The 20,796-nt window shown below is 45.2% G+C and overlaps 2 protein-coding genes across 8 annotated transcripts in view; both read left to right on the top strand.

Annotated features, from left to right (window-relative positions):
• Window positions 1–12,073, top strand: part of ZNF592 (zinc finger protein 592) — a 39,089-nt gene extending 27,016 nt beyond the window's left edge. For 2 of the 5 annotated variants that reach the window (XM_030496823.1, XM_030496822.1), the window contains 5 exons: window positions 1,184–1,343; window positions 4,229–4,507; window positions 5,897–6,009; window positions 9,495–9,630; window positions 10,971–12,073. In XM_030496823.1, the coding sequence (XP_030352683.1) occupies window positions 1,184–1,343; window positions 4,229–4,507; window positions 5,897–6,009; window positions 9,495–9,630; window positions 10,971–11,489 (1,207 nt within the window). In that variant the 3' untranslated portion in view covers window positions 11,490–12,073. Of the gene's footprint in view, window positions 1–1,183; window positions 1,344–4,228; window positions 4,508–5,896; window positions 6,010–6,115; window positions 6,147–9,494; window positions 9,631–10,970 lie in introns of those variants that run through there. The other 3 variants (XM_030496824.1, XM_030496826.1, XM_030496827.1) reach the window with 3 other exon arrangements.
• Window positions 12,074–12,998: 925 nt separating this feature from the next.
• SEC11A (SEC11 homolog A, signal peptidase complex subunit) lies at window positions 12,999–20,465 on the top strand. 3 transcript variants are annotated; one of them, XM_030496835.1, is made up of 6 exons: window positions 12,999–13,127; window positions 13,232–13,341; window positions 15,250–15,399; window positions 19,117–19,236; window positions 19,781–19,838; window positions 20,001–20,465. In XM_030496835.1, the coding sequence occupies exons 1-6, from the start codon at window positions 13,077–13,079 to the stop codon at window positions 20,049–20,051; spliced, it is 540 nt and encodes a 179-aa protein (XP_030352695.1). In that variant the 5' UTR covers window positions 12,999–13,076; the 3' UTR covers window positions 20,052–20,465. The 3 variants fall into 3 exon arrangements, with proteins under 3 accessions (XP_030352695.1, XP_030352697.1, XP_030352696.1); XM_030496836.1 differs by having other exon boundaries at window positions 13,021–13,127; window positions 13,244–13,341; XM_030496837.1 differs by lacking the exon at window positions 19,781–19,838 and having other exon boundaries at window positions 13,019–13,127.
• Window positions 20,466–20,796: the final 331 nt, after the last annotated feature.

Genomic DNA, 20,796 nt, shown 5'->3' with positions numbered 1-20,796 from the left:
TTGCTCCAACAGCTCCATGTCCTTCTTATGTTGAGGACACCAGAACTACACACAGTGCTTCAAGTGGGGTCTCATGAGAGCAGAGTAGAGGGGCAGGATCGCCTCCTTTGACCTGCCCAGGATACGGTTGATTTCTGGGCTCAAGCACACACTGAAGCCGGCTCACATCCAGTTTCTCATCGACCAACACCCCCAAGTCCTTCTCCACAGGGCTGCTCTGAATCACTTCTCCGCCCAACCTGTAGCTGTGCCTGGGATTGCGCCATCACACCTGGCTTGGTTGAACTTCATGAGGTTGGCATTGGCCACCTCTCCAGCGTGTTCAAGTCCCTGTGGATTCCATCCCTTCCCTCCAGCGTACCCACCGAACCACATAGCTTGGTGTCATCACAAACTTGATGAGGGCGCACTCAATCCCACTGTCCATGTCTCCAGCAAAGATGCTGAACAGGATCAGTCCCAACACCGACTCTGAGGGACACCACTCGTTACCCATCTCCAGTTGGACATTGAGCCGTTGACTACAACTCTCTGTGTGTGGCCATCCAGCCAATTCCTTATCCACCGGCTGGTCCATGCATCAGATTTATGTCTCTCCAATTCAGAGACAAAGATATCTGTAAAAGGAACTTAACTGTCACCTCATTGTCCAGCAGGACCCACAGTGGCATCTCTTGGTAGAGGGCTCCAGAGTAACTGCTGCATCTGGCACGTGAAAGAAAGAGGAGACTTACGCCATGCATCATTGCCCCCAAAAATCACTAGAGAGAAACCTCCTGTGTTTTCTACTCTGTAGTTCTCCCCTCCAAGGCTTGAGCTAGTGCCAAGATTGTGTGCTTTAAGGGAGGAACTATGGAAAGGTGGGATTGAAAGTAATGTGTAGCTAGCTGGTATACTTTGAGTTTGCTCCCATCTGTCTGCACTTACACACACACAGAGTTATGCATATGCATAGAAGTAAACCTATTTTTAGAAAGCTGTGGTATGTGCCTGAGGCATTTTGTTGTTCTTCCCAGTTGAGTTAATGGTTCGGTTGTCCACGTGGGTGTGTGTTGACAATCCATTGAGAGCACAGCCCTTCTCAGAAGCCCATCCCTTTCTGAAGTTGCTGAAATAACTTTCTGCACTATCTTCTTAAAATAACTAGCAAAGAGAGACTGAGTTTACATTTTAATTGTTCCAGGGTGATCTACAAATGCTCTTGTGAGACGGTCTTCAACAAGAAGAAACTGCTCCAAGAGCACTTCCAGCAGAACACCAACAAGTTGTTAGTGGGAGTGTTCAAGTGCCCACAGTGTCAGCTGGTGTATATGCAGAAACAGCAGTTAATGCAGCACGTTAAGGTAGGTAACACCCACCACTTGCTGATAGCAGATCCTCTTATTTGACTTCACAGAGAGTTTATATCAACTGCAAGAGGAAATAGGTTGAAGAAGTGGAAGGTTCTTTAGGAATATATTAGTGGAAAAATAGACTACAATGATTTACAGTATTATCTGGAAACATCAGTGGAGCATTTTGTGTTAGTTGGTAATAATGCAGGCAGTTACTTTCATCTATATGTAATTTAACCTTATGACAAAGGCTCATTTTCTATGCGTACATACCTTTGATTTTTAACTGTTCTATATTAAACCCAAGGAAGTGATTAAGCCAGAGGGGGAGCTTTATTGTTGGTTGGGAGACAGGGAGAAGTATTGTTTGCCCACAGTGTTACTCGATTTATAGAATGAGAGCTGAATCTCCCTCTTCTGGGTGCTCACTAGAGAGTTTTGGCCCTTTGCAGCTGCCTCAGGGAGGCTGCATGGCATTTAACATCCCGCTTCTCTGGCTGCTCCACTCACCTGAGAACAACACCAGACTGCAAAAGGGGAGTGACAGAGGCAGAAGTGGTTGCTCTGAAGGTTTACCAGCCTTCGGGAGGTGGGATCCCCACTTTGTCCATATTGGCACCACTAAGGCTGTTCCAAGAAGATGGTCTGAAATGGATAATTGTGTGCAACCCCAACACCTAGGTGGAAGTGATGGTCTAGAGAGTGCTTTGGACCTGTTCTCCATCAGTAATGGCTCATATTGCAATAAGCACAGCAATTGCCTCACTGTCATTCATCGCTCTTTTACACATATGAAAAAACAGTTACTATCCATTTGGTGGTGGTTCTAGCAGGACGCAGGTGAGGACTTGCAGGTCTGCTTATCCAATGAATGTGCTATGCCACATTTTTCTGTTGTCTCGGTGAGCGTGTTTCTATGTACAGTGTCTAACAACGCTGCTGTGGAAATCCTCTTGGAAGATTTCTTGGTGCCATTCTGAAGCAAGAGCTCGCAAAGTCTTATTGCCCTTTGATTAGAAAAAAAAGTGACATTTTTCTTAATCAGTAACTTGACTTTGTTTATACTTGCACTTGAAAAGCCAGAAGATTGATTAGCTCGCTGCTAAAAGCAAAAACCATTCAAAACTACTTCTTTGCTATCTCCTCCATGCCTTTAACTTGCAAATCTGGAACTGCTTTGCATGCAGTAATGAATTAAAATTTGAAGCCCTCTTGTGAAGTTGATGATACCTAATCTTCCTGTATTATAGCTAGGAAAATAAAGTTGAGATTAAGGCTGGGACCTTCAAAGAGGCATTCAACCCCAATGCTGAAAGACAGGCTTGAGTTGAGGTGCACAACTTGCTGTGGCTCATTTGCAAAGCCCACCCCCAGGGACCTGCCTGCAGCAGTTTGTGCACCAGCACCCTGACATCTCCATACAAAACTTTTGTCTTTTAACTGAGAGGCTGTATTTGGCCATCAGCATGTCTTTGAGATGGTAATTACAGACAGCTTTTTGGCTGTGTCAGGATACTAACTGCACTAACCCATCTCTCCTATCCATCTCCTCTCCTATCGGATCCTGCTCCTTTATGCAATATAGAGTTTATAGGAGGTGCAGTCTAATGTGTGCCTAGATGCAAAATAAAGAATCTGTGTGCCTCCTCATCCTTCCTGGCTTTTCCTTGTTAAAGCGTAAGAGTAGGAGTTAGAAGGTCTGGTTCCTGTTATTGATTCTGCAGAGAAGACAGTTCATTTTTCTGTGCTCCTTTCCACCACTTCCCCGTGGTGTAATAACAGGAGAAATGGAGTGATGGGCACTAATGTACTCTGCTCCGAAATCACTCTTGAGATTTCCAGATGGGGAGAAAGGTGAACTGTTCCTGTTACCCTGGCAATGCTACGGAGCTGCTGTCATTGCCCTGCCATTGCATGACAGAGCTTCTGTGGACATCAGCTGGATCAGGTGCAAAGCACACAGGCTTCTCAGATGAGACACTGTGTTTTGACATTTGTTTGGTGTCTAACTCCCAGAAAGACTTCCAAAGGCCTGGGGCCTTCGTGTGTTGAAACTTTACCCGTTATTAATTACAGTGCACAATTAAACCTCTAAATTATCCTTTTGTGTGAATGAACTGTTCTTGTTCCTAGGGGAGTGTCTTGAGGTTTGTTTGGTATGTTGCTATTTTACTTGCTTTTGCTTTTCCACAGCTCTTCATTTCTGGATTATGTTCCTTATGTTCAATTTTCTTTGTTGAAATAACTTTTGGGGGGATCTTGGCCTGTCGAACAACCAAAGAGCCTGGAGATATGTGCCTTGTAAGGCTCGTTTCTGGCTTTATGCTTGCTTTTATTTGTCAGGAACCAAGATTTGAACTGTGAAAATGTAAATAGCAATAGGTGGTGTGGAATTGAAGAAGGTGGGGTTAGAGAAACTGAGAGGTTGTCTCTTCCTGTCCCTTGAGCAAAGATGAAGCAGCTTTGGAGCCCCCAAGATAACAGCAGATGTTTCATTCAGAGCTTAACAAAGCTCTGTGGTTTTGGAGCTTAGGCTCTTGCAATAATGACAATTAACATTTCTCTTCCATTACATCTTCCCTGTTTAACTGGATTTCCTAGAGCTCATCCAAAATATTCAACAGGCAGCACCAAGGAGCTACTATTGTCATGCAGGGAACATAAATAGAAGCTTCATGTTTCTCTGGAAAAGCTCTTGCTGGGGAAAGCACTGTAGCCAGCTTCAAGGGGAAATTGGAAGATGTGTGGGAGCAAGACATCAAGATACTGTTTTTGGGGGTGGGTGGGCTTAAATTATTAATTTAAACAGTAAATGTTATTTATTTATAAATAAAGATTTATAATACGAATTGCATATAAACGTTATGTGTGATTCCATTATTATTGTCATCTAGGGTGTTCATGGAGTCCCCCAAAATCCTGAGGAGCTCTCAAACTTCCGACAGAAATCTGAGAAGGCACCAAGAAACCAGGTTCATACCCCACCAAAGGAGCTGTCAGTGGCCAACGGGACTTCCCACTCCCCTCTGACGAGGAGAGACATGAGGGTAGAAGGATACAATCCCAAATCCAAGTCCAGGCTGAGAAGAACTGGTTGGACTTGCAAGGAATGTTCTCAGTGGATCCCCGATCGGGAAACCTATGTGTCCCACATGAAGAGAAGTCATGGCAGGGTAAGGACTCAGATGAAACACTCCAGCTAAGGAACAAGATATTTTTAGCAAAGGAGTCTGGTAATCGTTAATATTTGAGGCAAAAAGAAACTGCGAATCGGTTTGCAGCTCACTGAGGAATAAGCTCAGGGTCAGAACAAAGGAAAATTATGTAGCTTATTGTAAGTACATTTTCTGTCCTTGATGGTATACTCTACAACCTGCATACCTCATCCTCTTTGCTGCTCCCCTTCCACTGCATCTCATGGTAGGCCTCCTCTTCCTGTCATCTGGGTAAATGGATAGAACATTGTATCTTCTCCAGTTGCTGGTTCAAGTCTGATCTAAACTGTCTACACTCAAAGTTACAGAAGGACACACAGTTTCCCTACATGTTGTGGTGTTTGGTAGACATCACTACACCTAACTGGGGAAGAGTTACAGACTCATGCAGTGTGCAGAGCTCTATCATTACAAGAACTGTAAATCTCAATTTTGTTGGTTTCATCCAGCTCAAGCCTTGTGTTGCCTTGACCTACTTCTGTCAAGCTAATCTTGCTGACAGAACATAGGCCAAGATGTTGTGTGCAGCCAGATTTCGTAGTACTTTGGCATCAGGACTTCTTGTTTGGTACACTGACTCGGCCCTTCTTGAGCCTGTAGAAATCTGGATCATGGACTTTGACTCCTTTTAGCTTGACTTGGGGACTGGTAGATTGTTCCAGTTGAGAAGTATCAAGACTATGGGGGCAGGGTGAGGATGCTGGATTTTCCTATCTGAATTCTGTAGAAGGAAATTTGTCAAATACTGAAGTTGAATACATATATGTATTTATTAAACAAGTCTAAGAAGATATTAAATGGAATGCATGCAGGTTATATGAAGGACTGGAGGGAAAGGAGGATAGTTTTGGGGCAGAGTTGCGTAGGGGGACGTGGACAGCACACATGGTTAACAAGTGGGACTATGTGACACTCTTCAACCTCTTGCCCTTCTATTATGCTGAATTATGAGGAGAGAGAAGGGTAAGTGAACTTGTACTTCACACTGGGGTCCTGCCTTCTTCTTGGGCAGAAAGGTGCTTCCACTGAATTAATTCTGCAGAGAGGCCTGCAGTGAAATGAGCCCCCAGGAGAAGAAGCTAATGCAATTCCTATTAAAAATAATAAATAAAATAAAAATCAAGCATGTGCTTTAACTAGTCCTGGTTTTCGTAAGATGAGTGCTAGCATTAGCCAACTGTTGGGCTGAGTATAAGTGGGACCCCAAAATCTCAGGGATGTTTATTAGTGGAAGAGGGATTATTTGCACCCGAGGGGTAAGGTCAAGCTGGTAATCATGGGAATGTCAGAATCCAGCCAGTGCCTTCCTCTCCCTGTTATTAAAAGATATTTCTGTTCTTCTGCTAGTCTATGAAGAGATATCCCTGTCGACAGTGTGAACGCTCATTTAATGCCTCCAACAGTCTGCGCAGACACATCCGCAATAATCACGACACAGCAAAGAAAGTTTATACTTGCTGGTACGTATTGGAACACCCCTTTTCATGTTTGTTTTCAACGCCATGCTAAGCCTTCGAGTTTGGAAGCCCTTTTGTAATGGATTGTGTTTGCTCCTATCTGCTCCAGGCTATAAGTTACTGAGGGAGAGTGAGAAGAAGAATATGTTAAACCTGAGAGACTTGGCTAAAATAAGTCCTTGCATAATGCCCTTTGGAAACTTAGGGTAAGGTGTGATTTGAGATCTGCAAGTGCAAAATTCAAATTATATTGGACACCCTTGTGGAACAGCCAATACAATATTAGGCCACTCTTTTGCTGCTTTGTGGTTGATGTGGTCGCTCATCACTCTTGTGCCTTTCCCATGAAAAAGTGGTACAAAAGGTGTGTAAAGTCCTAATGAACATGGGCACTAGATCTTGCCACTGTTGTATACAGGCAGAGCTGATTGCACAAGCTGCAGGGCAATGGAGAATTAAGCCTGCTGGATTTGCTTGGGAAGATGCACCTCAAAGTTGGAAAATGGATTTGGGGACATGAGATGAGCTATGTGAATCAGCAGTGAATGAAAATCATTGCTGGGGAAGATTTTTTAGCCGTGAATAGAGTCTCAGTTCAGGACAAAGCCCAGTGCTTACAAAACTGCCTCTACAACAGCTGTGTTCTCATCTGCTGTTGCAGAATAAGTCATATCTGAGCGACTGTGCAGACTTGCTTCCTGTCTCATTCTGAGGCATCCTTCTGAAAAAAGAATTAAAACACATTTGTGTTGAAGGGAAGTTTGCAGTAATGGAGGTTGGGGGATTTTCTTTATTTAACTTAGATTTTGGCTTAACACAAGCGTTTCTGAAGAGTGTCCTGTCACTTTACTGTACTTAAGTTACTAAAAGCCTGTCTTGAAGAGTACATCCTCATGTGTTTTATTTCTTTGGACTGCCTAGTGAGCCACAATAGCTTTCAGTAAATGGATAAAGTATTGGTATCACCACTGGGGCCTGATAAGAATATATTCCTGATGCATTTTTCAGACAGGACTTCTAAACTTTCCATTTCTTGTAACTGTGCTTTGACTTGGAACCTCTGGAGAAGATGAAATGTTGGCTCCCAGTATGTTTGATTACGTGCCTGATGATCTTTGGAGTTACGTGCACCTGATTTGTATCTTATCTATTCTCTCTGGATCAGTTGTTTTCAAAGTGGAGTGTATCAGAATCAAAATGAACTTAAGGCCTAGCTGGGAAGAAGGATTTGTTTAATGGCCTCGGATGTGTCCGCCTGCTGTCTGCATGTCCAGGCCCTGGAGTCCAGCTTCTCTATTACGTTTCAGAACAATACACAGTTGTGGATGCACAGCTTCACGCAAGGGTCATGTTTACAGCAGAGAAGCCACAGCTGAAAATTCAAGTGAATTGTGGTTGTGTTTAATTCTCAAGCTTGTAGTTGCTCCTTCTCAGAATTTGTTGATGAAGTCTTAATTGGAGAGTGGTTGTGCTCTTTAATCATTGCAGCGGGAGACTTAGTGAAATCACAGCACTCTTCAAATGAAACCTCTTCCTTGAAGTACTTGTGCTGGCATCTCCAACAGCTGCTCTTTGTCTGGATCCGAGGTGTTCTGTTCAGTCTCCCCTTTGGTCCTTCTTAGTTTGTCCAAAGTGCTGTTTTAAAAAGCTCCTCTGTGACTGTTGCTTGGAAATCCTGCCATTTCTTCGAATTCCTCCTCAGCTCCCTTGTGCACTCTGTAAGGCATCACGTCTCTGCTGCTCCTTTTCTTTTGCCTTGGTTGCTGGTGTCTGTTTTCCTTTTTCCCACCAGGCAGTTTGTATCAGTCTCACCTGTTACTCTCTTCAGGACTTCTGATGCTTTAACTTTTTGTCACCCTTTTCTCCTCTCCTGGATTTCCATGAGTAAATGAGTAAAATTTGTCATTGATCCGGCAGTTGAGTATTTTGGTGACTTCAGCGTGCTGTCTGGTAGGTCACCTCCCTCTGGCTTCTAAGATTTCAAGCTGTGATTTCCCCTTCTCCCCCTGCCGTGCTTAGGGCTCTGCCTTCTGTTAAATTCATAGGGAGAAACCAGTGATGGAGGACTTGCTTGAACACCCTCCTGCCACTGGAGTAATTCAGGTTAGGAAAGTATCTTTCCCTGCCCACATGAAAAGAATTCTAAATTAGGACAAATTGCAAAGTATTCTGATGTGTTGTGTATTTTCTTTCATAATTCATTTGGTTATTGTTACAAGAACTTGCTCTCATTTTCCAAGGCTTAAGTACAAACTGTCTGGAATGCTTGATTTTCAACATGTTTATTTTTGATAAATACCACTTAATAACCTCTCATCTTTCCTCCATGAGGAAGAAAAATTCCATCATTATTAAATATTGATTTATCATCTAAGCGGTTCCTGTTAAAACCAGAAGTATTCAGGGAGCACGTCTGCATTTTCACATCATTACTGACTGTCATTTAATTACTGGAAGCTCAGGAGGAATCTTCTTCTCTCCTTTTAAATTATATCTTTGTTGCCCAGAGACACTTCGTCTCCTCGCTGATGCTTTTCATCCTTTGCTGCCTGCATTTCAACTGCAATTTGTGCATTTCAGAGAAGTCCAATGTAACTTGCCTCATTGCTCGGGTTGATGTGTAGCTGATGAACCTTCCCCATGTCACACTGCAGGCAGCAGAAGGGTACAAAGTCAATCTTGGGCTTCACAATTGCTAACAGAGACCTCTGTGTACTTCACCGTGCTGTGGGGGGTGGGGGGGGTGTTACTGTTTCTGCAAGACATGGCACTTACTTCCAGTAGACCTTGGTCATCCCGGAGTCAAGGTGGCGCATCCACTTCACATCTCCTTTTGAAATGGCAGCTCTTGAAATGGCAGCTCTTGAGTCCTACCAAGTTTTAACATGAATAGTTACATACATGATGCATTCCTGAGTGCTTCTGCCTAGCTTATTAATAAAGTTGGAAGTTCAGCAATTTTGTAAGAATTTTCAGTGTGCTATGATACGGATGGTCTTGCGGATGGGATGCTGCAGTGGTGCTTGGGAACACTATGTGCGGAACCCGGTTCTGCTGTCAGCCTCCTCGGTGCTACACAAATCATGAGGTCCCTCTGTGTCTACATCTCTTATCTCAGAGTCGTTCCCCCTCGCTGCGTTTTCCATCTTGATTATTTATCTTGTGTAGTGTGTATCACAGTGAGGCTGATCACCACTAGTCCCTCTATTTACTTAATACTGAACTGTACATAAGATGTGCCCTACTTTCATTCCCATTCATGCTTACTGTGGTAAATTCTAAACTGTTCTAGAGTTCTCTCAGGGGTAATGTTTTATTATGAAACCAGCGATTTGCTGCATATTTTGGTAATCTAATCATACATTACTCTCCAGCATCTCCACTCCAATGATACCTACTGGTTTGGCACATAACAAAGAGCTGTTTGAATGGAACCAAAGAGCTGGGATTTCCTCTTAATAAATTTTCTTCCTTTTTCTATTTCCAAGGTACTGCACAGATGAAAATCAGACATTTCCTCAGCCGTTCATGCTGGAGAATCACATCAGCCTCATGCATGGCATCAAAAACCCAGACTTATCCCAGATGGCCAAAGCAAAAGCTCCAGAGAGAGACACAGCAGAAGTAACTGATATATTTTCATTGAAAAATAAATGTACCTGGCGAGTAGCTGTTCCCTTGGGGTGTTATGTCGAGCCCTCTCATCCACATGGCAGATTTTCTTGTCCTCTTCTTGACTCCATCCAGTTTGCTTCTCTCTGGCAGTGTCAGGATCAGAGCCGAAAGTGCAGTTGAGCTGCAGCAGCACCAGCACGACATATCTTGCATTTTTCAAGATATTCCTGAACGTGTGGCCTTATGTTTTACTGGCCTTTTTGCAATCTGCTTTGTAACCAGGTCTAATTTAGATTGTTATTATCCTTGTTTGACCCTGCTGCTCTGGTCATGAGCCTGCTACATTTTTCCTCTTTCTTCCTTTTTTTTTCTTTCTGCTAGTTACAAAAGATTTTTTTTTTGTCTTTTAAATTACTTATTACTTAGGTCCACTTCTTATGTGAACTGCCTTCCTCCTAAGTAGGACTGTGTAATTTGTTTTCAGCAAGTGTAACTGGTCAGCTGATTGATTTCGGGTGGGTTTGGAGTGGAGGCTTGGCTGATTGAGCTTCTTTGCTCCGTTTACTTTAAAAATAGATGTACCTTTTCCATATCACTGTAATTTATCATTCACCTGATCCCTTGAGGGATCACAGCCAAGACTGACTCCCCTCTGTATTTATGCTGTAAGGAAACCTGGGCTAACCCAAGAATTCACTTCCGTGAGCTGGTGGCTGCTTCCCCAAGCAGAGCCACATGGCTAACCAGGGACAGCCAGAGGCTTCCCATGGCTCCAGCGGGTCTGCAAATACAAGCCTATAAGCTGTATTCTAAACAAAAACTGCTCAGTGCTGCTCGATAAGGAGATAAGAAAATCATGTGAAGGGACATATGCAAGTGTGCCATCCTCGTGGGAAGAGAAGCACGCTGCAGGATGAGGGGATGAGTTAATTAGAGATGCCATGAAGAAAAAGCCTGAGTGGAGGGGAGAATGTTCAGAGTTAAATCTGAGCAGCATTGTCTGGGCTGATGACCATCCCTGTGTTCCTCAGCTGTCCCTGCTTGGTGGGCTCCTCCTTCCCGCACCAAGTTCACATTCTCTTTGTCCATCATGTTCCTGCCTAGGCACCCCTTCCCAGGTCTCCTGTCGCAGGACAGCAGTTGAGATGATGCACATTGGGGTGAGGGGTTTGGGTGCTGGGAGGAAAGGCCATGTGACAGGAGTCCCGTGGCACAGTTTTGTATAGTTTGTTTCAAAATATCGATGTGGATTCACCCATGGGTGTCTTCAGATACGTGTGTGGGATTGAGCACTTGCTCTTCCAGGGGCTTGAGCAATGAAGTAACTTTTTAATCTTACTTTTTTTAAGGCAAAATCTCCAAAGAGGATGGCAATGGATGAGCTGGGTGAGGCAGAGACCACTGCGGGTTCAGGTGTGCCGCCAGCCAAAAAACTGAGAGCAGACTGGAAATGCGCCAAGTGTGGATTCGTGACAGACATCAGCACTGAGTTTCAGGAACACATACCTCGGCACAAGACAGACAGCTCCACCTACCAGTGCTTGTTCTGCGGCTTGTGCTACACCTCTCACATCTCTCTGAACAGACACCTCTTCATTGTTCATAAAGTAAAAGATGAGGAGGAGGAGGAAGAGGAGGAAGAAGAAGAGGAGGAGGAGGAAGATGAAAGGCAGGAGTTAGAAAGGAAGATAGGTGAGAATGGACACGAGGGCTATAATGGTGAGATGAACACTACGGCAGAAGAAGAAAACCTGAAATGCAAAGACTGCAAAAGTGACTCAGCTCTTTGTGAACACAGTCAGACGTGTGGCGTGGAGGGTCCTAATAGCACCTCGCAGAACAATCATTCAAAGTCTCTTAAGACTTAAAAACAAAAAAACCCCTTTTGGTTGGTCAGGGTTTTTTTGTTGGGGGGTTTTTACTCAAAATACAGGGTGGGGATGGGGCAAATCTTTGAAATATTCTGTTGATTTCTTGGAATGGACATTGCTTTCCGTTAACTTCTATTTGTAAGGGAAATTTAAAAAACCCAACCCTGCCATTGCATCCTAAGCACTAACTCTCTGCCAGACCAGAGAGGTGAAAAGGGAAAGCAGGGCAAGAATCCTCGCTGGAGCTTGTCCAACTCCTGAGGATCAAGGAGCACTTTCTGCAGCTGCAGTTTCCTTAAGATGAGCTCTCCTCCAAGTGTGCACTGCCTCAGCCTCTGCCTGGAGCCCGAGCCTTGCCTTCCCTATCGCTTTCTTTCTCCTATTTATGGCTTATTTTTTCTCTTCCCATCCTGTCTTTGTTTTACTCATTTTAACTCATAATGCCGTCTCAGCAAAACACGCTTGTCAGGACCATGCTGGCTGATCCGGGATCTTCTGTGTTACACGGGACGGGTTCAAGCTGTAAGTTGTGCTGATTTTTCTTTAATTGCCAGAATAACAACCCTATTTTCCAAAATGCAGTTTAATGAAATGTCTCAGACCTGAATCATCCTGAAAGAGAATTCTGTAGCCCACATGCTCTCGGGTGAGCACAGCTCAAAGTCACATGTCGTGTTAAGGAGGGCCTTGTCCCCTTGGGGATTTGTTGGCCACATGTCAGTGGAGCTGTGCTGCTGGAAGTTGTCCCCAGGGTGGGAGCAACCAGGCCCGGTGCCTGGTGGCTTTTCCCAGAGGGGAGCTTGGGCAGAGCAGGGTGGCAGGGTGGCACCATCCCAGAAGGGGGAAACACCCCCCCCACACCCCATCCCTGTCCATGGCATCAGTTGGAGCAAAACCGCCCCAGCGCTGCTGACGGTATCGCCTGGTACCAGTGCTCCGCGTCAGCTCGGGCTGAGCTGTGGCTGCAGATGGGGGTCGCAGCCTGCAGCGAGGCTGCCGGTGTTCCATCCATAGCTCTTCTCCCGACACAGCTCAGCATTACTGCCACTTGGTAGACGTGTCCTTCCACGTAGTCATATTGACTCTCCCTCCTCAGCCGTTCCCCCGTCACACGTGCTTTGTGTAGTAGAATTATCTCCTATGCCATTATTTTTTTAATTACTTTGAGCCAGAACCCCACTCATTATTGTTTACTATGATGATGTTTAAATAATTTAAGAACTATTTATCTTATTGCATTCGGATCGCTCACCCTCTCGTCTCAACATGTTTTGATACGAACAGTTTGGACTCTTTGTATTTTTTGATACAGTGTACGTTAGCCTAGGGGATGTTTTACCAGGTAGCCTACGTAGAGCTAAGGATAGCAGGGGGCACCCCCAAGCCACCACGTATCTATTTAACCCGCAGCGGCGTCCGTGCCTTGCTATGATGTTTACTTCGAAGTATCGCAAATAAAATCATCCAAGGGGCCCTGCCTGGCGTCGTTCTTCCCCCTCCGGGGCGGGCCCGGAAGCGGCGGCGAGGCGGGCGGAAGCGGAAGCGGGGCCGGGCGGGCTGGGGCCGCCGCGCTCGGTGCCGGCGATGCTGTCGCTGGACTTTCTGGACGATGTCCGGCGCATGAACAAGCGGCAGGTCCGGACCGGGGCGGGGCGGGGCGTCGGGCGGGGCGGGGGGTGGATCGGGTCTGCCCTGCCCTGCCCGGGCGCGGGGCCTGACCGACACCCCCCCATCTCCAGCTCTACTACCAGGTGCTGAACTTCGGCATGATCGTGTCGTCCGCCCTCATGATATGGAAGGGGCTGATGGTGGTGACGGGCAGCGAGAGCCCCATCGTGGTGGTGCTGAGGTAAACGGGCGGGTCAATGCGGCGCGTTCGGTGGTATCGGTCCGGAGAGGGGGGTGAGGGTCGGAGAGCTGCGGGCCGGCGGCGCTGAGCCCGCCCGAGGGGGTTTTCCTGAGGGATGGGGCAGCGGGAGGCTCCTGTCCCGATCCCGGCTCACAGAGAACTCGCACTGCCGTGTAGCGCGGAGGAACAGCGAGGGAAGAGGAAGCAGGTAAGCATGGCCGGCAGCCTTCAGTGAAACCAGCATCTTATCCTTCTGCTTCTGTCAGCTGCTGCGTTGTACCTTAGCGAGGTGGTCCAGAGGATGGGGAAAGGGAGGAAGGACTTCAAAGAAATACGGTGAGAGCAAAACTCTGGATCGTATCAAACCTCCTGGAGAAATGCTTGGTGGTGTGGGTGAAAGAGCCTTGAAAAAGGAAGGCCTGGAAGCAGAGAAGCTTGGGAGGGTTATCCCTGTATAAACACAGTGTTTGTGGCAGACCCCATCCTCTCATCAAGGGTAACAGCACTTCCCACAGCAGAAGTTGTGGTAGTAGAACATCGCAGCGCACTGGTACCTCCGCAGTGCTGGCCGGTCTTGCTGCATGGGTAGGTGAAGTATCAAATGAGTCTTGGGGAGTGAAAAGGGAGTTGATTTGAGACACCAGGGAATAAAGTTTTACAATGAAAAGGATTTGATGTTTTCTTGAAATGCCTGGTGAGCTTTATTACATTACATCCTTAAAAATACTAACTCATCTTTCGCAGTGGCTTGGTTTTCCCCTGGCCTTCTAGTGAGCTATAGCATGGCCAGAGAAAGGGGAGCCTTAGCTGTACTCTTTTATATAAGGGTTATTGCTCTCTGACTGGATATGTTTTAGGTATTGTACGTTGCCCTCACAGAAGTGCCATGCAGTCAGTACCACCAGTGTTAGGGGTCCCACCCTCCTACTGCCTGGGACAGATTCCTTGGGCAGCCGTCGGCTGCTGATGTGGATATTGCACAGGGCCTGTTCTGTGGCTGCACTGGCCTCTCTGTGTGTTTCTATATTGGTGTTAATCACCACATGCCATTTAGCAAAACTGCCTCCCGAAGGGTCTGTAAGTACAGGGTTGATATTTCATGTTGTTCTTCCAGTGAGTAAGAGAGGGGCTGTTAGGTCACATCCCTTCTTCAGCGATGTGATCTTCTGTTCCAAATAGCAGCTTCTGCGCTGCCTCAAGATAAACCACGAATATACGTGATACTTAAAGTTCATCGTTTTGTTTTGGACTGCATTACTTGTTTGGAATGAAGAAGATTAAGTATTTTGTAACAATTGCCATTTAGAAGACAGGACTAAAATAAATGAATAGCAGTGCCTGAAAGGAGATCATGAAGCAAAGCCATGAATCACAGTAACAAATTTTTAGCACACCCGTCTGTCTGTTCCCGATGGGAACACAGAGCCTGTGTGTGTTCAGAGCTTTGTTAGTGAGGAGGATCTACCTGACTGCAAAAAATAAAACCAAATGAAATAAAAAGATTGGACTTGATGATCCAAAAGGTCTTTTCCAACCTCACTGATTCTCTAATTCTATGAAAAGAAACTTCCCACCACTGTGGAAGCTCTACCAGTGAAGAGCTCAGAAGTCAAGATGCTGCTTGTCATCAGCTTTGCTGTTATGAAGAAAGCAGAAGGGTGTTCCTGTTTGGTGTGATTTTAACACTGGCTGCTGGCAGTGCTCTTTTCCCAGCAAATCTAAACTGCTGGTAGGACGGCAATTTAAAATCTGATTGTCATAGAGGTTCAACACTGCCTGGTCTCCAGGATGGTTTTCTTAGGAGTTCTCTGTTGAGGTTCTTGTGAGATTTTTCTTAAAGGACTGTAATCTCCAAAACCTGATTCTGAGTGTTAAATATGGTTCAATTGCTCCTTTTCTCTTTTTCAGTGGCAGCATGGAGCCTGCGTTTCACAGAGGAGATCTCCTGTTCCTCACAAACCGAATTGAAGATCCAATCAGAGTGGGAGAAATCGTGGTCTTTAGGATAGAAGGAAGGGAAATTCCTATAGTCCATCGTGTCCTGAAAATTCATGAGAAGTATGTTAAGAATTTTGGGGGGTTGTACTGCAGGATGTTTAGCTAAATTATGTTTTTCCTCATCTCCTTGGGTAAATGAATGGGTGTGATGTCAGTAACTGGTATGCAGGTGCTGTAGGAAGCAGCATAGAAGTTTCAGACAGACAAAATCTGCCCTCCTTGGTTTACTTGTAAAGGTAATCCAGCAGAATGCACAAGGTGGGGAGTCTGTGCGAGTAACCTGGACTCCCCATGTCACTTAATGTCTCCTGTGCCATCATTTCCATCCCAAGGTACCACGTGTTGTCACCTATAGGCACAGCTGCACTTACGTGAGTGAAGTGGCTCTTGTTTGTGGAGGTAGAACTTACGGAAGAAGGGTATTCTTGTGTGTGGCGTGCGTTATTTTAAAGCTTGTCTTTGTGGTCCTGGCTTCTGCTGTCATGCAGAGAGAGGGTGTTTCTTTTCTTCTCTGTAGAAAGTCCGGTGGTGTTACACTCGCAGTCTCTATGCGCTGGGCTGTCCATGTCTGGTTCATTCTCTGAACATCTGTCAGGTTGCATGCCTGAGGGAATGAAGCACACTCACTCTGGTTGACTGCTGAAAAGGGCTTAATTTTTCAAGCAAGGCTTCCTCAGCAGCCACAAGCCTTTCTGTTTTGCTGGATGCTATGACTGCTTCAGGCCAGTCTGTGGGGATACAAGCCTTCCCTGTGAGGCATTTGAGCAAAAACTAAATCTTGCACTGAATCCCTGGTTCTTCAAGCCAGCTTGGAGAGGGCAGCAGTTGGATGGGGTCCCAGTATCTGTTTCTGCAGAGTAAAAGCGTGCTGCAAGATGAATGAACTGGAACTATACCAGCACTTGGATATCTGTTCCTAGGTTAAGGGAATCACTTGAATCATGTGTAAAGGTGGCATTTGATGACTGCTCCAGTCAAGTGAGGTTGAGGGGATAGAGAAGGGTCCCTTCCCCCAAGCATTTGTGGCAGCCACAGCTGTTGAGGCACGCAGATCGTTTGTCTGGCCCAACGACAAGGTCAGCCAGGTTCATGCACACAAATAGTCCAGCTGAAATCCTGGCTATGAGAGGGTGGCACCTCTCCCAGTAGACAGAGCAGTCTGTGCTGTTCAGATTTATTCTGTACCCAAATCTTTTAACAATGTCAGTTTTCAAAGTACCACTTTAATACCAGTAATTCAAAAATAAGGTCAGTATAGTTGGTAAATCTGTAATGTAATGTTGCACGTGCACTTTTTGTGATGTCTTGGGAACTCTTAAGTGAAATGCTACTTTCCTCCTCCCCTATTGCATGCTAAAGGCTCGGCTGGGCTCCAGTGCTGCTTGGGCTCATTATTGAGGAGGCAACAAAGTTCAAGGTCTTCTCTCTCCACTCTCAGCCACTGTTTGGGAAGGAGAAGCAGAAATGTGCATTTTGTGTGTCAGTTCGTCTCCAGATGTTACCCACCCTACACTTTTTGCTTGGCTCTATCTCAGCACTATTAAGGTATCCAGGGCTTTTTTTATTTTAAGTAATAGGACCATAGTGCCAGTCCTCGATTCTCTGAAGTAAAACCATTCTCCAGTATTTTAGATTTCATTTAAATAAAACAACCAAATACAAACCTGAACTTTACGTTAGGAAAGACAAACTGAAAAATCCCTACTGCAACCTGAAGCCAGGCAGAAGCCAGGAGAGCTGAAGGCAGGGCTTGGCTATCAGTTGTTTTTTTCACTATTTAAAGAATGTTTTTCTGGTGCCAGATTGGAGTTCAGGAGTATCCTCTGAATGGATGGAGTTCCCCATTTGTTCCTGTAGTTATGGACTGAATATGAAAACTGTGAAAAGTCTCTGTGAAAGCTGACAAGACTGTCAAGCTGAGGGAGAATAGAAACCCTGTTCTCTGTGATCTTCTGGTGTTTTGGGCTCCAGTTCACATGAGTACTGTCTCAGGGAGAAAACGTGTTTTCCTTGCTGGTCTTTTTTTCTGTGTTCAGACTGAAATTGAATTCATTCTTTATCACTAAACACAGTCTGTGGTCAAAACTTACTTGCTGGTTTTGGTGCAGGACAGCCAGAGCAGATTTCATTCACCTTTCAGACAGAGCAACTGGGCTGTGGGCTTCTTGTGCTAGTGCGTGATAGAGCATTTAATCTACTTAGTAAGATGGTGTGTGCCTACACCATCAGTCTGCATAGATAACTGTGTTATCTGCACATTTGGATATCTTCTTTTTCCAGACTGTATCTCAAAGTCTAGAGTTTGGTGTCCCCACACAGGGAGACAAATGTGCTTTGAAGAAAGATCTGTTCTTCCCCCCCCTTTTTTTCCTTTCAAGCTTCTCCTGTTGAGTAACACATGCTGCTATTCAGGCATGATGAAAACAGCATGAGCTCAGACGACCTTCTGCATGCTTTCCTGTGTTGCATTTGATCTCTCATTTCTGTGAGTAAGCCGACAGAATCAAGCAAGGAGAATGCTCCTGCTCAGCATCTGCTTCCAGATGCCACAGGGACATGACAGCGGTCACTGAACCCCGAGCAATGGCACAAGCTGCTGCTTAGAAGCCAGCAGGGCTGATTGCCCAGCATGCTGAATGGAAATGACTGGGAAGGATGCACAACGTGGTGTGTAGAGCTAGAGCATAACAGCAGCTGTTTCCAAGTCAAAGCAAAGGTTCATCTGCTCCAGGATCCTGGTTTTGGCAAGTTAACTAATTAATCTCAGGATGAATTAAAGACTAGAGAGAGTATTTAGTGATAGTTTCCCTGCTTTAGCACATTATGATTTCAAGCACAAAGTCACAGTTCATTATTAATGGCCTCTTTCACTTTTTCGCATGGAGTATCTGGTCACTTTTTGAATTGACACAATTTTTTGGCATCCAAAATATCCTTCCAGTGAGACATTTGCAGTGTTGTTAGTTCTACATAGTTCCTTCTCTGGCTTGTTTTAATCTGTTATCTCTGAGTTTCATTTGATGCCCTCTCAGTCTGGTATTGGAAGAGGCAGTGAAAAGCTGTTTTATTGTTGTTGTCTGTGTCATTTGTATTGGACTACCGTCATATCTCCCATCAGTTCTGTCTTTTCCAGGCTGAAGAGTCCTGGTCTGTTGTTTCTTGTATGGAAGTGGTTCCAGACCTTGTTATCCATTTCTGAGCCTTTGCCAGTTCTTCTCTCCATTTCAAAAAAGGATGTAGGGGGTTCAGAACTGCACAGAGCATTCAAGATGTAGGCACATTGTGAGTTCATGCAGTATCATAATGGTATTGTTTGCTTTGTTTTATCCCCCTTTCCTAATAATTTCTAAGTTTCAGCTTGCTTCTGACCACTACTGTGTAGAACTGTATGCTTTAACCGCAAATCTCATTTTGGGTGGTAATACAGAGCCCAGCACCCAACATTTGTATATGAAGCAAGAGAAGCATCAACATGAGAGAGGTCAAAAGCAAAGAGGTGGTAGCTGCACCTTTGCTAGAAATGGCTCATCCTGCTGGTTCTGTTCTTCAGCTCTGCTAGAAAGCTTGTCTGGGGCCAGAATTCATTCTTTCATTGGCAGTGTTTCTCCAAACTGTGTGCTTTCCACTGCATTTGACAGAGTTTCCCTTTTTCATCTTGCTTGACATGTAGGACATGATTGCTTCTAAAACCTTTGTGTAAGTCTCTATGCGCTCGCTCTAGAACAGCTTTTAATGAGTTATTTTCTCTGACTTACCTGGCTGCCTTTCCTTTGCTAGGCAAAATGGTGACATCAAATTTCTGACAAAGGGAGACAATAACGCTGTTGATGACAGAGGGCTCTACAAACGAGGGCAGCACTGGTTGGAGAAAAAGGATGTAGTAGGACGAGCAAGAGGGTAAGTGAAGTTGAAACAGATGCTGCTTTTTACGCTGCCCTCTCCCAGTGCCATCTGTTAATCCCCCCCTTCCTCTTGAACTCTTCCTGCTGGGTTTATGTGACCTGCCTGAAAGCATTTCAAAAGGTACTGTGGAGAGTTAAAAAACAAAGATAGTTCAGTTCTTGGCTGGGCTTAAATGAAGGTATCAGTCCCTGAACTGCATCCTGAGGTTTTGATGCTGGGTGGACACTGATGCAAAGGCCACACACGCTCAGGCGTGATCAGAATTGCTATCAATATCAGTCTGCAAGGCACAGTCTTTGCAGGCAGGTGAGAGCTGAACAGGGCAGAGGCTAAAACATACTCTGGGGCTGGTTGTCACTTGGCTCCCACTGCCATGGCTTCCCTGCTTGGAAGGAGGAAGTCCTAAGCCTGTTACGCCTGTTGACCATAGCCCTCAGCATACTTAAGTGGCTCTTCCTTTGCTGAAGTACCAGGGCAGTGCTTCTCCAATATGCAGCCATGAATAGTATTTGTTTTAATAAAACCTTTATTCTTGTAGATTTGTGCCCTATATTGGAATAGTGACTATCTTAATGAATGATTATCCAAAATTTAAGGTAAGAGCTCTTTTCATTTTCTGCCTGCTTCTCCCACCCCAGCTAAAATTACTTCATGAGAACTTCACATGTACAAGCAGAACCATTTGCCCTGTATGTTTGCTGCTGTTAACTGCATCTTTAGATGTGAATGTGCGTTCTTGTGTCTTCTTTCTCTTACAGTATGCAGTCCTTTTTTTCCTGGGTCTATTTGTGCTGGTCCATCGAGAGTAGCTTCTTGTACTGAAGTACGAGGTGAAGGTGCCATGGATTTTTTTTAGATGAACGTTTGAAGTAGATGGCGGTCTGATGTGCCGGGAGGAAAAAGAAATCCATGCATTTCAGAGCTTCTTGGGTTTGTTTTGTTTTTTACTGTGTAAGGGCAAATGTTTGTCACAGTATTTCCAATGGTTTGTCACATTTTAGCATTTTTAGTGAATTTTTATATTAAAAATTTAAGCCAAACTGGTCAGTGTTCGTACTTTGAAGCTGAGCTTCCTCTCGAAGTGCCTACAGGACTGCTTCTAAGTCTGTGCCTCCGCTGGGCAAGCATGACCTCTCCCTGTGCTGACTGAACTGTCAAACGCTGAGCTGTGGAGGTGGTGTTCTCTCCAATTCAGAACTGGAATAAAGATTTTGCATCTCGCCCAGTATTAGCCCTGCCACATTCTTCGTTACTGCTCTGCTGAGTGCAGCCTCCTTGCCCGGGGAGGTGCCTAGGCTTTGCCGTTGCAGACTGACTCCTAGAGCTTCGTGAACTAACTTGTCCTGTATTTATAGAGCAATAGCAGCTGCTCCTCATTTCTTCATGGAGAGTAAGCAGTCCTGAGCCATAGATCCATTTGATATTTCTATGTTTCTGTAAATCACACTGAAATAATCTGCTTGAAGGCTGCAAGGTGTTTAGGGCAGAAGATGGCAAAGGATTACTTCATACTGGCATTGCAGCACTAGGTAACAGAAGAATTGAGATGGGAAG

Source organism: Strigops habroptila, chromosome 9 (genome assembly GCF_004027225.2).
Source record: "Strigops habroptila isolate Jane chromosome 9, bStrHab1.2.pri, whole genome shotgun sequence".
NCBI lineage: Eukaryota > Metazoa > Chordata > Aves > Psittaciformes > Psittacidae > Strigops > Strigops habroptila.
This window is presented reverse-complemented; position numbering and strand designations above follow the sequence as displayed.